General features: G+C 41.5%; 1 protein-coding gene and 1 long non-coding RNA gene across 5 annotated transcripts in view; both read left to right on the top strand.

Annotated features, from left to right (window-relative positions):
- LOC113008850 (uncharacterized) overlaps nt 1-6840 on the top strand; it is a 35045-nt gene extending 28205 nt beyond the window's left edge. For both annotated transcript variants that reach the window (XR_003270075.1, XR_003270074.1), the window contains 2 exons: nt 2550-2601; nt 4926-6840. This is a non-coding gene — a long non-coding RNA (uncharacterized LOC113008850). The remainder of the gene's footprint in view (nt 1-2549; nt 2602-4925) is intronic.
- Nucleotides 6841-8881: 2041 nt separating this feature from the next.
- Nucleotides 8882-19849, top strand: pparaa (peroxisome proliferator-activated receptor alpha a). Of its 3 annotated transcripts, none has more exons than XM_026146671.1 (8): nt 8882-9761; nt 13426-13645; nt 14021-14175; nt 16580-16718; nt 17524-17723; nt 17810-18070; nt 18159-18402; nt 18506-19849. In XM_026146671.1, exons 2-8 carry the CDS (start codon nt 13462-13464, stop codon nt 18748-18750), a joined length of 1428 nt encoding a protein of 475 aa, XP_026002456.1. In that variant the 5' UTR covers nt 8882-9761; nt 13426-13461; the 3' UTR covers nt 18751-19849. The 3 variants fall into 3 exon arrangements, with proteins under 3 accessions (XP_026002456.1, XP_026002455.1, XP_026002458.1); XM_026146670.1 differs by having other exon boundaries at nt 17807-18070; XM_026146673.1 differs by lacking the exon at nt 8882-9761 and adding an exon at nt 13875-13923 and having other exon boundaries at nt 13505-13645; nt 17807-18070.
- The last annotated feature ends 1887 nt before the right edge of the window (nt 19850-21736 follow it).

Genomic DNA, 21736 nt, shown 5'->3' with positions numbered 1-21736 from the left:
CCCTGTTCTTCAGACCCTCAGTCAGGTGAAATTAGGAGTTATATAGCAGCATTTAGACACATTTACTCTTTAGGTGTAGCAGTGAAAACTGCAGGAGTCAGATACAGGATATGGCTGTCTTCTCATTTCTGCTCTGACTTTTTGTTTGTTTTTACCTTCCTACATTATCTGTTTAACTCTAATGAACACACATTTCCTAGAAACACAGTACAATCCAATATATTTGTGTGAGGAAGCACTGGAATCCGCTGTCCTGTCTAAATAGAGAGAAGCCCGCTTCAGAATGTTTTTAGCGCCTTGAAAACTATCGATCACCGTTTGGAAACATATCAAAATATTTTTCTAGCGATTTTCTTTCGCTTTTTGTATACGCAAAACTCCTCATTTATTAGGTCTTTTTATTTCATCGCACATCGTACGTTGTACAGTACATGTCCACAAGATATTGCCAAGTCTGTAAATAATATTTCATCTGGGGAAAATGAAGGAAGCAATCCTGGCCAGCTTTTGAAATTGATAAGCGTTACTTTTTTCCCTTGCAAATCTGGCAGTAAATTGTAGTTTTTTGAGCGATTTAATGCAGCGCACATTGTTTTCCTATGTTTGAAGAGCCATTAATTGTTCCTGCCGTGATTCCTATAAGCAAGTAAATATTTTTTGTTTAAATATTTACTGTAAATGTGAATATAACATCGAAAGCTTGTAATCGAAATGTTGTCATTACAAAACATTAGAAAAGTAAACGACATTCAGAAAGCGAATATAAAGACCATCACACAACATCTTGCGTGCGTGCGCGTACACACACACACACACACACACACACACACACACACACACACACACACACACACACACACACACACACACACACAGGCAAACAACCAGACACATTTGATGCTGTGTACCCCACAATGAACCCTGGCTCCTAAGATGAATGGGGTTCCCACGCCTCTCCCAAGGAGTGCAGGGCACAGCCTCCTCCTCTGAGCATTCACACACACACACACACACACACACACACACACACACACACACACACACACACACACACACACACACACACACACACACACACACAATGCACTACAGTTGGCCACACAGTCTCCCTCAAACATACACACAGGTGCATTTCAGTAAAATACAAAGGCACACACATAGTAAAATAGCATAATGACCCATTTTTAAAAACTACAAGTATACATACTTTAATTACTTACTTTGTGGTGTAAAAATAAATAAATAATATGATGGAAGTGTCAGTTTTATAGATGGAGTCAGTTTGGTATGAAGACGACTTAATTTGTATAGCAGCAAAGCAGAAATGAGACGTGAGAACACACAGATTGTTTTTAGTTTCAGTTACACTTCTTTTTGTTTCAATCCCTGTTTGTGTGTATGTGTGTGTGAGAGTATGTTGTTCATGAACTGTTTTTATTTCAGGGAAGGTTTTAGATGAATTTGATTTTCATGGGAGATTCCAGCTTTTTATTTTCTGAAGGTGTAGCAAAACAGTCCTTGAGAAAGAGTGTGTGTGTGTGTGTGTGTGTGTGTGTGTGTGTGTGTGTGTGTGTGTGTGTGTGTGTGTGTGTGTTTACTATATTAGTACACAATTTAGTTTATTAAGTGAAAAATAATTATTTTGTTGTATTTGTTTTTTTTAATCGTTGGATAACTCTAGTGTAGTTTTTAAAAGACTTGAGAATTTTTTTTGGTGTTTTCGTTTTCTTATGAGAAATACATTTGTAATTCACTGATGTATATAAACATTTAAATATGTAATTGCTTTACATTTTTGTAAATGTACTTTACAGTTGGCGTTTATTATTTCTCTAATATGTTTTAAGGATACTGTGTGTGTGTGTGTGTGTGTGTGTGTGTGTGTGTGTGTGTGTGTGATAGAGAGAGAGAGAGAGAGAGTGAAACAGAGGATGGTGTCCATATTATTTATTTATTTCAAGCTTAAAATGTAGATTTAAAATTAATTGTTAACATAAAAAAATATTTTAGCTATAATATTTAATTTTCTGCTTTTTGTTTTTGTTTCTAATTGTTCAGTTACTGTCGTTTATATTTAAATATTAATATAAGCACTTTAAAAAATTCCACATTTTGTTTAATAAAAAGTAATATTGGACCAAAATAAAGACGTACGAATGCCTAAAAGAAATGCCGAAAACAAACCAAAAAAAAGGCTAAAGGCTAATTTGTCTTTCTCTGGACCTACAGTAATCTAAGTTCCTGTAGTAATTTCCTGGAGTTAGTACCTTTTTGAGAGATGAATCTAAGCTGCACTGGCAGTGAATGGTAATGCAGTTATCCCGTCTAAATTCAGCTACAGTATTCTGAGCTATGATCACTCTAACATATGCTACATCAGCCTTAATGATACACTTAAGTAACTGCTTGGCAGGTTTATGACCTGAGCGATACATGGACACCTTGCCGAGTGTGTGTGCACATGTGTGTGTTTTGTGAATAAATTTTAACAATGCTACACGCACAGACATGTGTAACTATAATTATCTGTTTTTCGCTTTCATTTGCAGAGTCATTACTTGGGAGTGACTTTATTTTTCCGTGCCAGACATTGATATCAAGGTTAGTCTAACATTTTTATTAATTTTTTTTAAAATTATATTCTTGTTATTGAATCCGTGTATGTTTTTGTAGCACTTTTGGTGTATATAGCAGCACCTATTTTGTGTGTGTACATGCCCGGACAGTCAAAAATCATTCGGGACTGCTTTCCATGATATAAGCACACAGCTCAGCGACCGCGGTTTGTTGTTAGTTTATCAAACACAACCGTCTCCAGCACACACCAGTGGCCGTAGCATCGTGTGATGCGTTTTGTCAAAACTCGTATCGGTGCGTTGTGTCTGTCGTGTCATCTGAAACGGTAAGTCTGTGCTGCAGCTCAAAGATAATCTCCTCAAAGGAAATTAGTCAGGAAAAATGGGACAGAAGAGCCGTCAGCCTAAAGGTCAAATGAAGATTAGAGAGAAACAGTACACGAGGGCACACCGGCTGGCACCCCGGAATTACACAAAGGCCTCATTGTCACAGGAGCCCTCGGGTCTGCGCACTCTCTCCCAGCATACTTAGGGAGACATGACACCTGTTGGTGGTTTTGATCAACTGCATGCAGAGCGACAGGACACCTCACACTTAAGATTTTTCTGATATTAAAAGACGACTTTGAGTTGCATACACGTCTAGAACATTTTCGGATCGGCGCTCTTCTGCACAAACACACTCACGGGTTTGGTTCAGGCTCGACTTTTTATCTCACCTCAGTTTCAGGCTTTCCGGCGGCACGGCTGACCGCGTGCCGTTAAATCAAAACGACAAATGAAAAAACAGCAAGCGGTGAAAAAAGCAATTACTCTTGATTTATATTTGCTGATTATTGTAACCCTCCAGACACACCGGCTCCACTCACTTCAAAGGGTGAATTGGTTAATCTCAAATAATTGTGAAGCTCAGTCCTGACAGTTTTACAGTTTATGGCACTGTGTATTCAAAATGTTGGATGAATGTATTTTTGGAAAGTTGTTTGCAAGTTCATGCCTAGATCGAGGATCTCACTTGCGCCTCTCTTTAGTCGTTTTAATTTTTTTTTTTTTGACAAACTGTAAAACAGTTGTGTTATCAAAAATGTTTTAATCACATTTAACAGACAATTATATTTTAATTAAATGCATTAACTAAAGAAAAGTGTTAATGTAATGCTTTTGGGCAATGTTAAAAGCTTTTTGACCCAAAATTACAAAAGAAACGAAGATTTTTGACTGACCTTGTGTTTTTAGGGTTAACGTTTTTGTGCTTTGCTTTCTGTCTCCACCCACTTCCAGTAGAGATTAATAAAATTCTGCTTGTTTATAGTATTTAATAACTTTTAATAAAAGCAGTCCTATGTATTCCAAAAAAAGTCGTCCTTTTCACTCTGGATAATTTAATAATTTTTTTTTTACGTAACATTTCTGAGTAAAATCAAAAGACATTTAACTGTGGTTAGAAATCTCAGTGACACATGCATAAAAACGTTGGTTCAGCAGAAGTAAACTGGAAAATACATTTGTCATAATTTACCTGGAATGACCCTTTAAGTAAAAGGGCCTCTCTTGTGTAAACCCGATACCCTGCATACACGCATTAGCAGTGCAAGTGAAACAGAGCTGCACACACAGTCAGGCCTGCTTATACCTCACAGGGTTGGACAGTAAGTAGCTCATATAGAGATTTGTGTGGCATTTATGGGATAAACGACCTGCAATAAAACAGCCACAAACTGGTGCGTGCACGTGAAGAGTTAAGGCAGTGACTCACTTTTATAAGTTTGACCCCCACCTCGCGCCCTCACGCCTCTCCCCTCCCCTCCGTCGCTCCCCAATTCGAGGGGGAAACCGCAGCAGAGCCGCAGCCTCTCCTGTCTCACTCAGGAAACTCCCTGAAACAACCACAACCTCGTCTGCTCGACCTTTCAGGCCAACACACACTCTGACATACAAATCTGCTCATTTGCAGCGAGGTTTCCTGCGACACACACACAGATGGGTTTACCATGAAGCACAACACACGACTTCAGAGTTTTGGAGTCACTTTTAATGGTGTGACTGTGTGTGTGTTCCTCTAATAAACTGCCAGGTAGCAATACAGAGAGATGCAACAGGATAGTCATGAATAATACAGCCACAGGATACTTGCACTCTCTACACATTCACATGCAGACATGCAAGCACCTGCAGTCGTGTGTTTGCACACTGGCACTGAAGGAGGCCCACGTATCCATCGTGGATGACATGTGTGAACCCGCTGATATAGGTGCTCTGTTGTTTTCTGATGCTCCTGTGTTAGACAAGAAGTGAAAGTCTGACCTTTGAACAGAGAAGCGCAGCTCACTCTCTCCTCTCGTTTGTCAGCATCGAGACGAGGAAACCTGAGAGGAGGCGAGTTGACAGACCGCACAGACCTGCTCAGGGAAGATGACCTGCCAAGCTCAAGTGACATGCAGAGGAAGTGTTTTGAGTGTATTTTGTTTTGTTTTTTAATTACCACACATTTCGCATATTAAGCCTCTCCTTTAAATGTATAAAAAAAAAAATAAGGAACCTCATGATCAGCTGGGGCCTTTCTGCATGGATGTCCTCCATGTGCCTGTGTGGGTTTTTCTGGGTACTTTCCTCCCACAGTGCATCTTAAGTTGGGTAAATAGTGATTATAAATGTGTCTGTGGATGTGATTGTGAGATGTTGTTGTGTGTCTGCGTGTGTTAAACCTCTGATAGATTGGCAGCTGGGTCAGGATTTAACAAGTTTAGAAAAAAAACAAACGGATTGAACAAAACAGAAATAAATATATGTTTCATTTCTTAAAATGTAAAACAAGCACTTTTTTGGACATGCAGTGTTTTATCTGTGAATTAAGTAAGTTTAAGTGCTGCTTCATGATGATGTTTTGCTAAGACTACAGAACTGGCTTTATTTAAAATTTTAAACATTTAATTACGTTACCGTTTTCACATGACATTGAATATAGCTGCCTACATTACACACAGTACAATACACTAACAGTACAAGCACACAGAAGTTCAGCTTTGACCTTTGGAACGATGACAAAATCAACTTTATGAAGATCCACCTGTTTTTTCTGCCTTTAATTGGATGCTATGGTTTTTATCGGCACATTTGTGATGCTGTTGTTTTATTACATTGAATTGTGGTTGAATTTTACACACTTAACTCCACCCATTACAGCTTATCTGTAGTTAGTTTTTTTTTTTTTTAAAGTATTGTCCTAATTTCACAAAGGTCAGTTGTCGTTGAGTTTCTGTTCCCACAGGTCGACTGGGTGCGACTGGAGAGCCGTGCGAGAGTTAAACTGTCCTTTGGGGTGAGGTAGTAGGTTGTATAGTTTTAGGGTCATTCCCAAGCTGTCAGATGACTATACAACTTACTGTCTTTCCTGAAGCGGCTGTAATAACATCATCTTCATCATCGTACCCACAAGAGGATAAGAAGCATGACTTTTGAATTTGGACTCGTTTGTTTGTTTAACCTAAAATAATATGCAGATTTTTGTGGGAAATTGTTCTCTTTTTATTGATGCCTGTTGTTGTTGTTGTTTTTTATTATTTTTTAAAAAAAGGTAAGTTCTGCTAGTCTGAAGTTGTAACCAGTGAAGCTTGTTCTCACAGCGTGTAGTAAATTTAGCGAAGTAATGTGAAATCTAGCCACTTTTACTTTTGCAGCTTTTTCATGTAACTTTTCCTGCAAGTGCATCCTTTTATGTGCAGCATGTAACATTTCAACTGACATTATCATGGCAATCCTCATTGCAATAATAAATAACAAAGTTGCTTTCAGTTTCATTTATGCAGCGATGCGGCTCGCGCACAAATCCTCTCCGTACCCGCCTGGGTGCTTTATGATGTTCGTACAGGGTGAGGTAGTAGGTTGTGTGGTTTCAGGGTTGTGATTTTACCCCATCAGGAGCTAACTATACAACCTACTGCCTTCCCTGGAGGGCAGCAATACATCACAGGAGCGCGCGCATCTTTGTCATTTTCCCTGCCTCTGAAAAATGGGACAGTCTCTTTTACAAAGGCCCACAAAAGACTGCCATTCGATCTCAAGGGTTCACGTGTATGGGTGAGTGGCGCTCACTCACACGACGCATTTCAGAGAGACAATCACTTTACACATTTGTAACTCACACTGGGAAGATGGCATAAAAAAGGCATTTATTTAATTTTATTAGCATTCATGTTTTAATACTGCTTGTACTTTTCCCCCAGTAATTAAATAAAGACTGGACAAGAAATAATTGCTGAGCAAATAATGGCTGAAGTCTGATCTTTGTGCTGATAACAACTGTGCAACAGTAGAGTCTCCCTAGATGGGATATTTTCTTCGAAATGCTGCTTTAGTCTCTAATCCCTTTAAGGAGCTCATAATGCCCTGAAATTCTAATCCCCAAAGCCTCTGTGTCTGAGGAACATGTATCTTTTTATCTGTCTAGAAAAGTCTCCTAAAAAGCATGCATCATTTCTCTTTTGTTCTTTAAAACAAAAATCAATTGCATGGGATTTCTTCCAATTAAGATGTTAATACTGTGCAAGATTAAAGGCAAGTAAAACTCCAGAAAACAATTGAAGGTAGAGCAAACAGCCAAGAGTCATGCTGTTTTATGAAACCACACGTAGGAGTGCAGCTTTTGCTTTGAGTTTTCAAGCGACATCCCTGACCAAAGCTGATTCTGTAGCTCGCTGCTTAAAAACCATTTCGTATTCAGAAAAAATGAGCTTGTGTTTCCATCCCAGATGGAACGGAAGACCAGGTGCCGAGGTAAAACCAAAGAAAATCATAAATTATCACCCTGCCATTTGTTTGTGGGAGAACACGCTGAGCCACCATGAGGGGTTTTTATCGTCTACACTTACTGTGCAGGTCCACAGGAAAATATGACAGCCAAAATATCCTATTGTCATGCGTCATTTCACAGTAGATGGCGCCAGATATTAAATGCGGTGTTGTTGCTTTGCTGGAGACAATCGCAGTCTACACTAATTTGTTAGATGTACTTTAAGACGGGCTATAAATTTCTAAGGAGTTGGTACAGAATGAGGGTGTCCTGCTGACCTACATGTAGGAGGTCCAGGCAGGAAAGGAGGGCTGCTTTCTGCCAACTAAAGTAACCTTACAGCAGCACTGACACAACATCGTGCTTATGGTTGAAATAAAGTTAATTTTGCCACAGGTCAAGTATGTGTTCCATAGGGTCACAGTTAAATATCAAAAATCTTCCAAGTGTACACCATCAAATAAAAAACACCAGCTGGTAGCCACAGTATGAAGTGCCATTAGCACTAAATTGTGAAGGGAGGCTTTTTGGAGCAACCGTTTTAAAAGCAAGTACACACGCCTACCTTATTCATGCTATTAAATGTGTTTTAAAGAAGATGGGGATTTTTTAAGGTGTAAATAAAAGGCAAACACCTGAAAGATGCCCGTGATTTGTATCCCAGTGTGTGGCTTAGTAGGTAGAATGCCATTCAAACACTCAGACAGTTGTTATTTGGATTGCAACTGCAAATTAGGCTGACACTAAAATGACCTTCACTTTCTTACTGCTTAACTGTGAGCAGCATAACACCAAGAGACAGACTTATTTGTCATTTCCCAGCAATACTTGGACACAACACATATCTCTGATTGTCACCTGAAATGTGTGGCTTCACACAAATGCTACAATAGAGCAAGTTTTACACTAATGAACAAAAAGCTGTGAAAGAGAAGGTTTGGAATTAGAAGCAAAAGTTCATTCAGCTAGTTTGATTGTTTTAAATTGGTGGTGGGTGGGGTGAACCTTTAGACAAATTACCAAAAAAGCATGAGTCAAAATGAGTCATCAATTTGCATATATGTGTTTTGCTACATCGAGCATGTCATGTATCAAATATTATATACTTGGCCTTAAAGGGTTTGTAAGGTTAAGTCATGTGTGTCAAAAATCATTTTACACTGTAGGCCACATATATCCCACTTTAGAGGGTAAGTGGGTCAGACCAGTGGAACTCCATGCCAGTGTAAAGAAGTTAAACCATGAACTAAATGCCACAGATTTCAACAGTACGTCTCAGTTTTTCTACACAATAAAGAAATGCTGCTGAAAATGGAAGAAATCTGTCAGCACGACTCTGTAAGTAACAGACTGGTAAAATTACAGTTGAAAATGGCTCGTTGCACACACTGTACTATAGTAATAATACTTCAAAAATATATATATGCAGTGGATCCACTATAAAAAAAAAATCTTCCTATTATGGATAATAAACAAAACAGGAACGTTTCTGTCATTTAATTCATTCTGATATTTGTTCATTAAAAATAGAAAACATAGAAAAAACAGAAAAATACTGTTAGAAGTCCCTTCACATTTTTCACTGCTGTCCAGTGGGCCAGGTTGGAGTTTTTGGCGGGCCGAGTTTGGCCCCTGAACCTCATGTTTGACACACTCACTGATACAGTAATTAGCCTGCAAATATAAATATTTACTAACTAAATTACAACCATCTTGAGTATTTTGTAAGGTCCTTAAAGATGAAAAGTGACCACTGTTAACTGCAGTACAATACGTCATAATAGTGTCACAAAAATATCCATTTGATACTTGCAGGATATTTGAAAAGCACACACTGCTTACAGCGAGATTATCACCAGACTGCCTGCCAGCGGGCAGGTCACTGGAAAAGCTGTCGTTTTATTGAGCATTCACGTAATTATTACTCGATAGTATGACGCTGCTGACGTTTTAATTACAGGAAGTGGTTTTGGAGGCGATCGGATGGCATTAATCTTACAGGCCCAGGCAGAGAGATCCAGTCGCCCTTCACCGGGTACAGATAAAGGAGATAATGCGCCTCCACACCGGTTCATCCTGCACCGAGCCACCAAGAAGGGATTGTGTCTTACCGAACAACCCCCCCCCCCCGCACACAATTCTCGTGTTCCGATTGGTTGAAACCATAGGTGTGTCAGGAGGTGTGTGCGCCATGTTGCGGTCCCTCTCTACGTTATTTCCTGCTGAGGATGACGTTTTTGACGGCAGGGAGGGAGGCAGCAGAGCCGATCAGCAGGCGCATCCGTGAGCGTCCCAGGCCCGAAGCAGCTCTCTCCTCCTCCTCCTCTGATAAAGCACAGGCGTCCATTCCGGCAGCGAGCGCTTGAAATGCTCCGGATAGCAGACTCCGAGCTGAGGTATTTACCAACATTTATTTCTATAATGTTATGTAACTGTGTAAGAAGCTCTCTGTGCAGTTGCCTGTTGATTCAACAAACTTTGTTATTCAATCGCGCAGAAAGTATAAGTGAAGTGGACACTGTGGCTAACTTTGTATCTCTTTTCTGTTAAAGCACACACACAGACACACAAACACACACTTGTCTTTAGTGAGCTGTATTGCGAGTGAGCTCTAGATAAACTTCCTTTAAGTCATGTCTTCATCTGTTGTGACTAAACCGCAGACGCACACTGGAAGGCACGCTTCCCCCTGCAGCCCCAGATATGCTTCTATGTCACACTCTGTGCAGCAATGCAAAGAGATACTTTGATGATGCAAGACTGATGTGGCTTTTACGTTTACTCTGTGCCTGATTTTTAAATTTATTTTTTCAATCTGTGGCCAGTGGATGACCTTGTTTTCGAAAAGTCCAAACAGCCGATCCAGATTCAGCACTGACAAATGTGAGCTGTTGCTTTTTTTTTTTTTTAATTAACAAAGGCTAAGAAAGGATGTGCAACTTTCCAGGTGACTAGAAATATGATGCCTTGTGTTTTGATTTTGGCTCCTTTGTATCGTCTGACGTGCTCTCTCCTGAGTCCAGCCGACGTCTCTGGCTGCAGCTCCTGTTTCCTCTTCTCCTTTAACCTAAAGATAGAGCCCTAAGGTCTGGGATCAAAGTTCCTCTGGGAGTTAAAACACAATGTCCTCTGAGGTAGAGGGGAAGCATGGGCTGGACTCAAACGGAAATATAGTCAATTAACTTTGCTGTCACCTTGTACTGGCTTTAATACATGAATGAGACAGGCCAGAGTTACAGGCATGATGAAACCATCAAAATACTGTGACATCCAACTAATCCATAACAAATGATAATAAAGTTCAAAATTTTTTAATAAGCTGTATTTAAGCTCTCACATTTTAGAAACTACAGCCTTAAAGTTTCACCTTTCTCCAAATTCCAAGACTTCACCAACAAATCGCCATACCCTCTGCAACATCCCTTCGATTTAACAATTCATTAAGCAGCGTGTAGTATGCCTTTTTAATTTATCTCTTATCCACTGTTACAGTGGTGGATATGGAGGTGGCATGGAAGGGTAGCTTCATTTTTTTTTTAAATTCAGTCTGATGTCAGTGTTAGCACATAACCTCCTGTTTGTGAGGGGCAGCCAATCAAAAAAATCAAAAAAAGCGTGGGGGTGATTAGAAAAGGAGAGGAGCAAAACCAATCACTGGGTGAACTGAGGGCTTGCATGAACACCTAGTGTAATATTATTAACTACTATTTCAAACTGTGAATTTTATACGTGTGTGTGTGTGTGTGTGTGTGTGTTGGACTCTAGACTCCAAGAAAAATAACAATATGTGGAAATGAGTATCATGGCTGGACTTTAACTCGTTGATCTGTGGTTTATCTGCTGTGTATTGTTGCAGAATGTACAGGAGTTGCTCAATCGACCCTTTGATGAAGAAATCTCTTTGAGCACCCAGGGGCAACAAATTTATCAGCGGGCACACGCTCTGCATCAAAGCAGTTTAACAAACCAGTTGGTCAGCAAGTTTGTCAATGACTGCCCAAAAAGTTTGCTGTGTTTTGTTAAAAAAGTCTTTAGACACAGGTATAATACACTCTGTATGGTGCAGTTGATGGCGTGCTGCAGGTGCCGGCACACATCTGTTTGCACACTCGTACTTATTTACCTGCATGGTGTCAGAGTCCTGTCACGACCTGTCCCCTAAATGCTGCAACACAAAGACTAGATAAACATACAGACGCATGCTCGGATCAATATAATCCTTGCTGATGGTGCTCAGGAGTTCACAGAGGGCATGTTTCCTAACACAGACAGGATTTTATCAACTTTTTTCAACCCCTTTTTTGTCATAGTGCATGCTTTAAGTTTAAAGTAGCTTAGACAGCGAAAGTTGTACAGTCACACTTGGGTTTTTTTCATGCGTGTCTTACAGATGTGTGCAACTGTGCAAGCTGAGATTGTGCATCGCAATTTCGGCAGATTTGATGTAATTAAAACACAGGTAAAATGGTAACGCAATACTGTAAAAAATGAATGAGTTGCATTTTAAGAGGGTTAGGAAAGCAGACCATCAATCTGAAACGCCTGTCTGCAGGGAAGACTTGTTTTTCTGCCTTTATCCTACAAACTGTGCGTCTGTGGTCACCTCCTTATTAGGTTTCGCATCCAAAAAATGCTTTGGATGGTTCTAATCTGCTTATCAAGAAAGTCTGCAGTAACATCTGCTGTTATAAATTACTGGAGGTTGGAGAGAGCACCTTACAGAACACGAACATTGGCCGTGGTGCTGTTGTGTTGCGTGATGGTTCAAACAGATGTCCTTTACCCCGCTGTGAGCAGCTGTGAGCTCCAGCAAACACCCACCCACACAACACGCAGCGAGATCCACTCTTGAAAGCAGACGTGCAGAAGAAGAGACAGGTCGACTGTTTACTTCTGTCTTGATTTTAATTCTCAAGAGACAAAAGTGACTTTAAATTGTGTGCCGTAGACCTAAAAGCTATTCACATAGTGTAAACAGTGTATATAATAGACACTATATGCTCCGTGCAGGTTCATATATCAGAGTGAAAGGCTTTGAATTTAGCTGTATGTGTGAATACTTTGGCTGAACAGATCGGGATTAAACGTGTGAAAATAAGTCATTTAGGATAATGTGCTGCTGTTGATTCACAAGGCACGGTTCACTTACGAACATAGTCCTCACAATACTAACTTAATAGAATTTTTCTTATGGCATTAGGACCCCGGTGGAGTGAAAGACAGTGCTTCATTTGCATTTTTCAGACGGTCGTCTCACATGTTTGACAATAAACATGCATTTCATTTTCTGTTTTAATATTTGCTGCTTGCTTGGTGCCTCCTGTGGAGTCATATTATGATGTTTTGTAAGAATGTGGTAAATGTTTCATTTGTGACCCACTGTTGAGTCCCTGAGAGGGTGTCCAGTGGATAAACCTCGGGATGCACTCACCGCTGTTTGTGTATTGTAAGATGAGATGAGAAATGCTTCATATATCAGCGCTTTAGTAGTCTTCATGTGAAAACACACTGCCTGAACTTGTCCATCTGTCCATCAACCAACCAGTCATCCATCGCTTATCTAGCAAATTGCATAACTGTATGAAAAGTTAAGCCAATGCATAAAATCTGATGGCCAGAAAGGGGATGGGGACTTCTAGCTGCACAAAGATGTCAAGTTGCATAGAAGTTAATGAGAAAACTACCATACTGCTCACTTGTTCTGTGACCTTAATAAACACTTTCCTGATCTGCTAATGTTCTCAGTCACTAGTTGCATGTCTTATTTAATACAATATGATATTAATTTTGTACATTATAGTCCTGATAGACTCTTGCAAAGTACGCTAAACTTTATCATATAGCTTATACCTTATAAATGTGCAGTGGCTCTTAATTTCCTAGTTCCATCCAACCTTCGCTCATCACATCAAGTTTCAAAATAAACATGATGGAGATGGTCAATACGATCAGTTTGATGTTTAAAAGGAGTTTGTCCAAACATTAGCAGAGGTGTGCTTTCACACTCACAGACTTCATTTTCCTCATCCAAAATCTCTCTCTCTTTTTTTTTTTTTACAGTCTGGTGAGTGAGGGTTTGAATCCCTGATCTCTACCATGGCAGGGGATCACTACAGCCCCCCATCCCCACTGGGGGATTCCCTCCTGGGAAGTCCACTATGTGGAGACCTGATGGAGGATCTTCGTGATATCTCCCAGTCTATAGGAGATGATGCTCTGGGGTTTGATTTTCCAGAGTACCAGAGCACTGGTTCGGGGTCCAACAGCTCTGTCGCACTGGGTGAGTATGAGGGGTAGCTTCATCACCAGTTGAGATTGGTTTCCAAGAACATATGCCTCAGAGAATTAAAAAGCTATCTAACACCTTCTGTAGGGCTCTGGTCTACCTTGCTGTTTTGGTCAAGATTTGGAGCCTAATATGGCTTTAAATGACAATATTAGAAGCTCATTATTAGATCTGGCTTGACCCAAAGACCCCAATTTTAAAAACATATATTTACTCACATAAGTGCTACCCCAACTTCAACCCATCGGTGCCACTGGTGTACAGAGAGACAGGTAAGAAACTTGGTGGAAAGAATCAGGGGCAGGATCCTTAATCATGCCAAATGTTAAAACTTGTAACCTCTTGTCTTTTTTATCTTTTCTGCTGTAGAGACCTTGACCCCAGCCTCGAGTCCATCATCAGGAGTGTGCGGAGCAGCGGCTGGCCAAGATGAGAGCGGCAGCACCCTCAACCTCGAGTGCCGGGTGTGCTCTGACAAAGCTTCGGGCTTCCACTACGGGGTGCACGCATGCGAAGGCTGCAAGGTAAGAAACATGGGACTTAAACAGGGATCGTGTAGCCAGCTGGAGCACATCGACTGCATCATGCAGGCGTACTTTGGCGCGAGAAAGGCGATTAAAGGAGCGCAAAGATATTAACTTAATGAAAACACAGTTCACCTCACGGTTCTTTTGAATGGCACAGCTAAAAGTTTAAAAAAAGATGACGTGCATGCCTGAACGCACGCAGCACCAAAACACATACAGAAGCCTGGCAGCGCAGAGGCGCCTGACCTGGAGACCAGTGGAAACTTTCTGAGACACACAGCCGAGTCATGTGGGGTAGAGGACATGACGGCTAGGCCTGTCACCTCTGTCCTGGTTGGCACAGAGCCAAAGTCAATGACATTAATACACACACGCACATTTATAAACACACAGAGCAGCTACTGACACAGTGGACTGCTCTACTTTGCTAAATATTCCCTTTTGGGATTTGATGATTAGTAAAATGTAGTTTTTGCTGCTTTCATTTTTCCTTTATCTATGTTTTTGGACATTGGGTAAGTGAGACCGCTGGAATCAGTAACCAGCGCACGTGTTAAAAACCATAGAGGACGGTCGCTGCGTTGTTTGTGCAGTCACATGAGATCATTGCACCCTCACAGCTGGCCGCAGGTTGTTGCTGCTAATCTGAGATTTATTTGCTACTTTTGCATGAGTTTTTAAACTCTGACCCTTTCTCCCTTTTGACGTCTCATGCTTTGCTTCTCTTTAATAAAGATCTTTCGCTTTTCCACGACATTGCCACTGATTGGAAATGCGATAAACATGTCTCTACTTCTGCATCTGCACATAGGTTGGGGGGGTTTTCTGATAAAAACCAATGACGGTTGATCACTGTGCTGGCTCTAATGCTAAAAAAGTGCATCTGGTGGATAATCTATTGCTGTCTAACTCTGTAGCTGCCCACGGGGGCTCTGTTTTACGACACACGTCTCATTCATCACCACAGTCTTGCTGTCAGAGCGGCTGCCAGCGTTGGCATGACACCTATCACCGTGTCACACAGCAGCTGCTGAAGCAGGGACGTGATGACCTTGAACTGTTGGACACTGCATATGTGACGGGGCGTGCTCTGACGGCACTGCTTCTAAACTCTCTGACTGCAGTAATCTTGCTTCTGATATGTCAGTCACAGTTCGCGGTTACCATGCTGGATGGGCTCTGTGGAGTATTTTCAGCACCTCGCTTCAAAGAGAGGCGCACCGAGCAGTGGGACTGAACGCGCTGTGATGTTGCCCTACCAGGGTTTAAGTCTGTGGTGATAATGGGCCTGAAACATTAGAGCAAAGGAGATATTATTAGAGTCAGGAAAAGCCTTTAGTGATAGAAAATTGAAAAAATGAGAGAGACTTTTGCTCCTAAGCGTTGCACAATCGTTCTCTTTGTTTATGTTGTCAGCCTTGCTGCTCGCCTCCCGGCTAAGATATCGCAGCACAGTACTGGCCTCTGGTTGTGTCTGTTTTTCCAAACACAAACATGCAGGGACATGTATGGCATAAACACACACATCTGTTTTTCCTCCTTCTGCAGCTCTGTAATGTTATGTAATGCATTTCTGATGACTGTAATATGGCCTTCAGTGCTTTCTATTGGCTGATTCCACCCACACAAAAGAGATTCTTTTGCTTAAAATTGACACAAAAGTGGCGTATGACGCATAATAAAACTAATAAAATTATAAAATAGCTGCTATTCAGCATAAATTCAGCCAGGTGTAAGATGATGTCTTTAATGACCATTTGGCCTGTTGGAAATTTTACTGATGTAAGTGGAGTATGCATTAGAATATCACGCGCCTTGCCTTATCTGAGGGCTATAACGTCTCCTCCAAAAAGAGATGTTCTTCAAAAAAAAAGGTCAAATCTACTGCACATCTTTAGAGATCCTTTCCTTTAAGAACAGGTGTAATTTCCCTCAAATGCAATCCAAAGATATTAACATTGATCTTGCCAGAGCTTAAAAGGTGCACATTTAATACAAAAATGCATAAAATATGCAAACTGTTAACTGTTTTGTTCATGACTCTGAGCAGGGTGCTAATGCAAAGGCACTGGATCCCATTCACTAATATGTGCGTATTAATGTACTTTGCACATGCAATACTATGCAAGTCTTGAGCCATATTTCTTTAAATCTTTCTTGTAAAGTGGGAAACAGACTGCTGCAGTATAATGAAACGTGTGCAAGCATACATGGAAATAGAGTATATAAGACAAAAACAGAATTTGTACAAAGGTGGTGCAAAATGTGTTTGCAGAGTACAAATGAAATCTGGTAAGAAAATATGGATATATTGTGCATTTTTTGCTTATGCAGTGTGGTTGAACGACGACCACTGAGAAAGCTAAGTGATAACGTCTTTTTGTTCTGTCTGTCACATCAGGGTTTCTTTAGGAGGACCATCAGGCTGAAGCTGGAGTATGATAAGTGTGAGCGGAACTGCAAAATCCAAAAGAAGAACCGAAACAAGTGCCAGTACTGCAGATTCCACAAGTGCCTCTCTGTGGGCATGTCCCACAACGGTAATGGAAAAAGTTGAAAGTTTGCAAAATATCAGCCAGTGTAGTCACAGTTACAGGATTAGAGTAAACAGTAAAACATATAATCTGAGAACAAGCTCAAGCAACCAGTGATAAACTTAAAGGTCAGGCTAAGTTTGCGAGCATTAGCTACCATAAGCTAGCTATTATAAGCTAACCAAAAGGGTAAAATTGTGATTCTACCTCTCCGACATCTGTTGATATGGAAAAACTGGTATCATACATCTTTTCCCCATATGTGGAACTAAGGTTGCAAGTATGTAACAAATTACTCTGATCAAAGCACTGCTGAAACATCGCAGTGAAAGAACTTGAGGGTGATTAGCCCGATGCACCATGAACTGCCAATAAGAGTCTGAACATCCTCAGTCTCAACATGTGCTCTTTAAAACATCAGCAGGTTGTCGTTCCTCGGTAATTTAGCTCTACTTCAGTCAAAATGCTTTTGCTGTGACATCTGGCCCGTCGTCTGCAGTGAATGCTGGAGGGTCACTGAGTTTGTTGTGATGACCTCCCACTAGCAGCATCAGAAACATGAGAGGAACATGGCATGCCTCAGAAGAATAGAAATAGAACAGGATGTACCAGATCTGTTGTACGTGATTTTCTTTCTTTCTTTCTTTCTTTTTTAGGGTACTAGTGCATATTTGAATCCTTGAATCCTTGAATATTTGCTGAGGCAGCATAAGCCTTATGGCTCCATATGTCAATTTATTGTGCAATGTGAGGGGGAAAAAAAAAAGAAAGTCCTGTGGCAATTTCTAATGACCAGTGTTTTATGTACCAGCCATCCGGTTTGGTCGTATGCCCCAGGCAGAAAAACTGAAGCTGAAGGAGGAAAGCAAGATGGTTGAGAAAGATGTGGAAAGTCCCTTAATGTCTGACCACAAGTTTCTGGTCAGGCAGATCCATGATGCCTACATGAAGAACTTCAACATGAACAAGGCAAAAGCACGGCTCATACTCACTGGAAAAACTAGCAAGCCGGTAAAGTGGAAAATAAAGTTTGAGAATATTCTCTGCTCTATATCTCTGCCCTCTGCCTCACCGACAGATTCTGTATTTCCCAGCAGCCTCTCATCATCCACGACATGGAGACGTTCCAGCTGGCGGAGAGAACGTTAGCGGTCCATATGACAAACAGCAACTATCCGGAGTCTGACAGCGTCCTCGGACAAGTGAGTCCGGCTGTGTCGTGCGGGGAGCTTCGGCAGAGGGAGGCCGAAGCCAGGCTCTTCCACTGCTGCCAGAGCACCTCAGTGGAGACTGTCACAGAGCTAACGGAATTTGCCAAGGCTATGCCGGGTTTCCAGAGTCTGGATTTGAATGATCAGGTGGGTTTCAGGTTGCCTTCTATGGTAAGAAGTGGAAGGAAGAGCAGATGAGTGTTCACATGCTATTGCTTTTCTATTTACCTTTTAGGTGACTCTCTTGAAGTACGGTGTTTACGAAGCCCTCTTCACACTCTTGGCCTCGTGCATGAACAAGGACGGCCTCCTGGTGGCCCGTGGTGGAGGCTTTATCACCCGTGAGTTCCTCAAGAGTCTCCGCCGACCATTCAGTGACATGATGGAGCCCAAATTCCAGTTTGCCACACGCTTCAACTCTCTGGAGCTGGACGACAGCGACCTAGCTCTTTTTGTGGCTGCTATTATCTGCTGTGGAGGTAAAAGGCCGATAATAGGTGGTAGAATAATAATTTAAAAGAGAAAAAGACATATTTGAATTTTCCTTCTTCATTATCTTGTCCTCCCCCACTGCTCCCAAAGATCGTCCAGGCCTGGTAGACGTACCTGTAGTAGAGCAGTTGCAGGAAAGCATTGTTCAGGCGCTGCGGCTCCACCTGCTGGCCAATCACCCAGATGACACCTTCCTTTTCCCCAGGCTGCTGCAGAAGTTGGCTGACCTCCGGGAGCTGGTCACTGAGCATGCTCAGCTGGTGCAAGAAATCAAGACGACAGAGGATACTTCCCTGCACCCGCTGCTGCAAGAAATATACAGAGACATGTACTGAGTATATGAACTGAGAAATGCATATGAATGTACAGGAAGGAACAGCAATGCAGCTTCTGAGGCTGCTGCACAAACCGGAGCAAAACAAAAATCTTTTTTTAAGGAGGGGGGAGGCAGCTTTTGTTGGGAAAGTGACTGCTTCCACTTCATTAAGAGGTCGCACAGTGGAAAGGGAGTGTTTTTTTTTTAACCATAGATGTGCAGAGGTATCATTAAAGGGTTAATTTGGTTGACCAGCAGCACCAGAATGTCTTGGAGCTGAGTGCCTTGGATGCTAGCTTTTACACATGTGAAGAAAAGTGAATCTGAAGCAGGCTGTGCATATTATTTATGTACACATATCAAAAATATACCTGGGTATGACTGCTGACCTCATGTGTGCACTGAGGATAACTATGCCTGTGAACATAACAGATTAGGGCCCTCTGGATGTGGTTTATGTCATTTTCTTGTTCTGTTACTGCGTACTTGTGGCACGTTTGCTTTGACTACCTTGACAACTCGCAGAGAACTGATCAAGTGTCATCGTTACTTGCTGCACGAGTTCAGGTTTCTCCTGTTTTGGGCACAGCTTCTGCCTTCAACACATAACAGATAATTAGCCTTACTTCTCCCGCAGGCAATAATCTGTTATTTGATGTGTCATTTTTTTATTCATCCTCTGCCCTGCTGTTAAAAGCCAACACAGCGTGATAGCTCACTTTTTTTTCCTTTTAATTCAGATTTTCAGTGTTACAGAGTACATGTTTATGTACAAATCCTGCCATTATGTAAAACTAAATCTCAAGGAGAAAAATGTGCTAACAGCCAGTACTTTATATTTCCAATACAAACAAAATAATCTGTTAATTAGCTTGTGTTGTGTTTTGGAAATATAACAAGACTGCCTTAACCTCGGTGTAAGGGACATGTGTATTTGCAGGCCTCAAAAAGAGGAGCTGATCACCTTATTTTTCTGTACTTGGACTCTGAACCGCGATGTAGCATTGCGAAGTTGTTGTGGGTCATAATGAAACATTTTATCTTTTATATATATGTGTAAACATGCTGTTGATGTTAAATGTGTTGTAGTCTGAAATAAACTAATCTATTTAACATCACTTTCTAAATGAAGCCATGAGCACTTCAGAACATACACCAAACTCTTTATGGTGGAAGGTTGTTTCTGTGACTTATTTCATTTTTTTCTTCATTGTTGGTAAATCAAATTCTGAGGTATTATGTATAAATTTTGACTTTTAATTCAATTCAATTTTATTTATACAGCGCCAAATCACAACAACAGTCGCCTCGAGGTGCTTTATATTGTAAGGTAGACCCTACAATAATACATACAGAGAAAAACCCAACAATCATATGAACAAGTACTTTGGCAACAGTGGGAAGGAAAAACTCCCTTTTAACAGGAAGAAACCTCCAGAACTGCCAGGCCCGGTTAGGGTGAGAAGAGGAAGACAGGATAAAAGACGTGCTTAAAGTAAAGTGAGTAAGCACAGGGTGGGCCATTTATATGGATACACCGTAATAAAACGGGAATGGTTGGTGATATTAAAGTCCTGTTTGTGGCACATTAGTATATGTGAGGGGACAAACTCCATATCGGCGCACAGAATTTGCAGAATGGGCAAAACAAAAATTGGAACAGGACCCTCAGTTCACGCAGAAGATTTTGTTCAGTGATGAGGCAAACTTTTATGTGAATGGTGAAGTTAACAAACAAAACCACCGCTATTGGTTTGACACTAACCCACATTGGATGGATCCCTCCAAGACTGTTGGAACAACAAAAGTGATGGTTTGGTGTGGTATATGGGGTACAACGATAGTGGGTCCATTCTTCATCAATGGAAACCTCAAGGCTGCTGGATATTTGAAATTGCTACATGATTATGTGTTTCCCTCTTTATGCACTGAAGCTGGCACGTTCCCTGAGTTTTTCCAGCAAGACGGTGCACCACCACATTATGGGTGCCAGGTCCGAGCATTCCTAGATGAACAGTTTCCTGGAAAGTGGATTGGTCGTCGTGGGCCAGTTGAATGGCCCCCAAGGTCTCCCGATCTGACCCCCTTAGACTTTTATCTTTGGGGTCATCTGAAGGTAATTGTCTATGGTGTGAAGATACGAGATGTGCAGCACCTGAAACTACGGATACTGGATGCCTGTGCTGGCATTTCTCTTGCGGTGTTGCTATCAGTGTGTGAAGAGTGGGAGAAGAGGGTTGCATTGACAATCCAACACAATGGGCAGCACATTGAACACATTTTATAAGTGGTGTTACACCCCGGCCTAGGCAACCGGGGTGCAACGCAGGAAAATAAAAATAAGGAAAATAAAAATAATCCCAAAACGAGATTTAAAGCAAAATACCACATTTATTTACATCACCAAACACCAGACGTCAAACTATTTACAACGGGGGGGAAGATCGCGACCATGACACACTGAAACACAAGGCTTAAATACATAGAAGGGCAATCAGGGAATGGACAACAGGAGGGAAACACAGCTGGGGCAAATTAGACCTGACGAGACAGGGAAACGTAAACTGAAAACACTAAGATAACACAGACTTTCAAAGTAAAACAGGAAACACATAACAGTCACGCCAAAAGCAACACACCGACAACACCAAAACGTAACAGTTCCCCCCACCCAAAAATCAAACATTTAACACCAAGTGAAAAGTTTGATCCAGACAGACGAAGCCGATGAAGGCTGGAGCGGTCCCACTGACCCTCCAGCAGACGACGAAGGCTGGAGCAGTCCCACGGACCCTCCAGCGAAGGCGGATGAAGGCTGGAGCGGTCCCACGGACCCTCCAGCGACGACAAAGGCTGGGGCGGTCCCACGGACCCTCCCCTCAGCGAAGGCAGACGAAGCTGATGAAGGCTGGAGCGGTCCCACTGACCCTCCAGCAGACGACGAAGGCTGGAGCGGTCCCACGGACCCTCCAGCGAAGGCGGATGAAGGCTGGAGCGGTCCCACG

This window comes from Astatotilapia calliptera, chromosome 17 (genome assembly GCF_900246225.1).
Source record: "Astatotilapia calliptera chromosome 17, fAstCal1.2, whole genome shotgun sequence".
NCBI classification, from domain to species: Eukaryota; Metazoa; Chordata; class Actinopteri; order Cichliformes; family Cichlidae; genus Astatotilapia; species Astatotilapia calliptera.
Note: the sequence above shows the minus strand (reverse complement) of the source record. Positions and strands in the feature narration are given on the sequence as shown.

Coding starts and splice junctions, on each gene's coding strand:
- pparaa (XM_026146670.1), top strand. CDS start 13,462: ATGGCAGGGGATCACTACAGCCCCCCATCCCCACTGGGGGATTCCCTC. Junction 13,646..14,020: donor CAACAGCTCTGTCGCACTGG/GTGAGTATGAGG, acceptor TTTCTGCTGTAG/AGACCTTGACCCCAGCCTCG. Junction 14,176..16,579: donor ACGCATGCGAAGGCTGCAAG/GTAAGAAACATG, acceptor CTGTCACATCAG/GGTTTCTTTAGGAGGACCAT.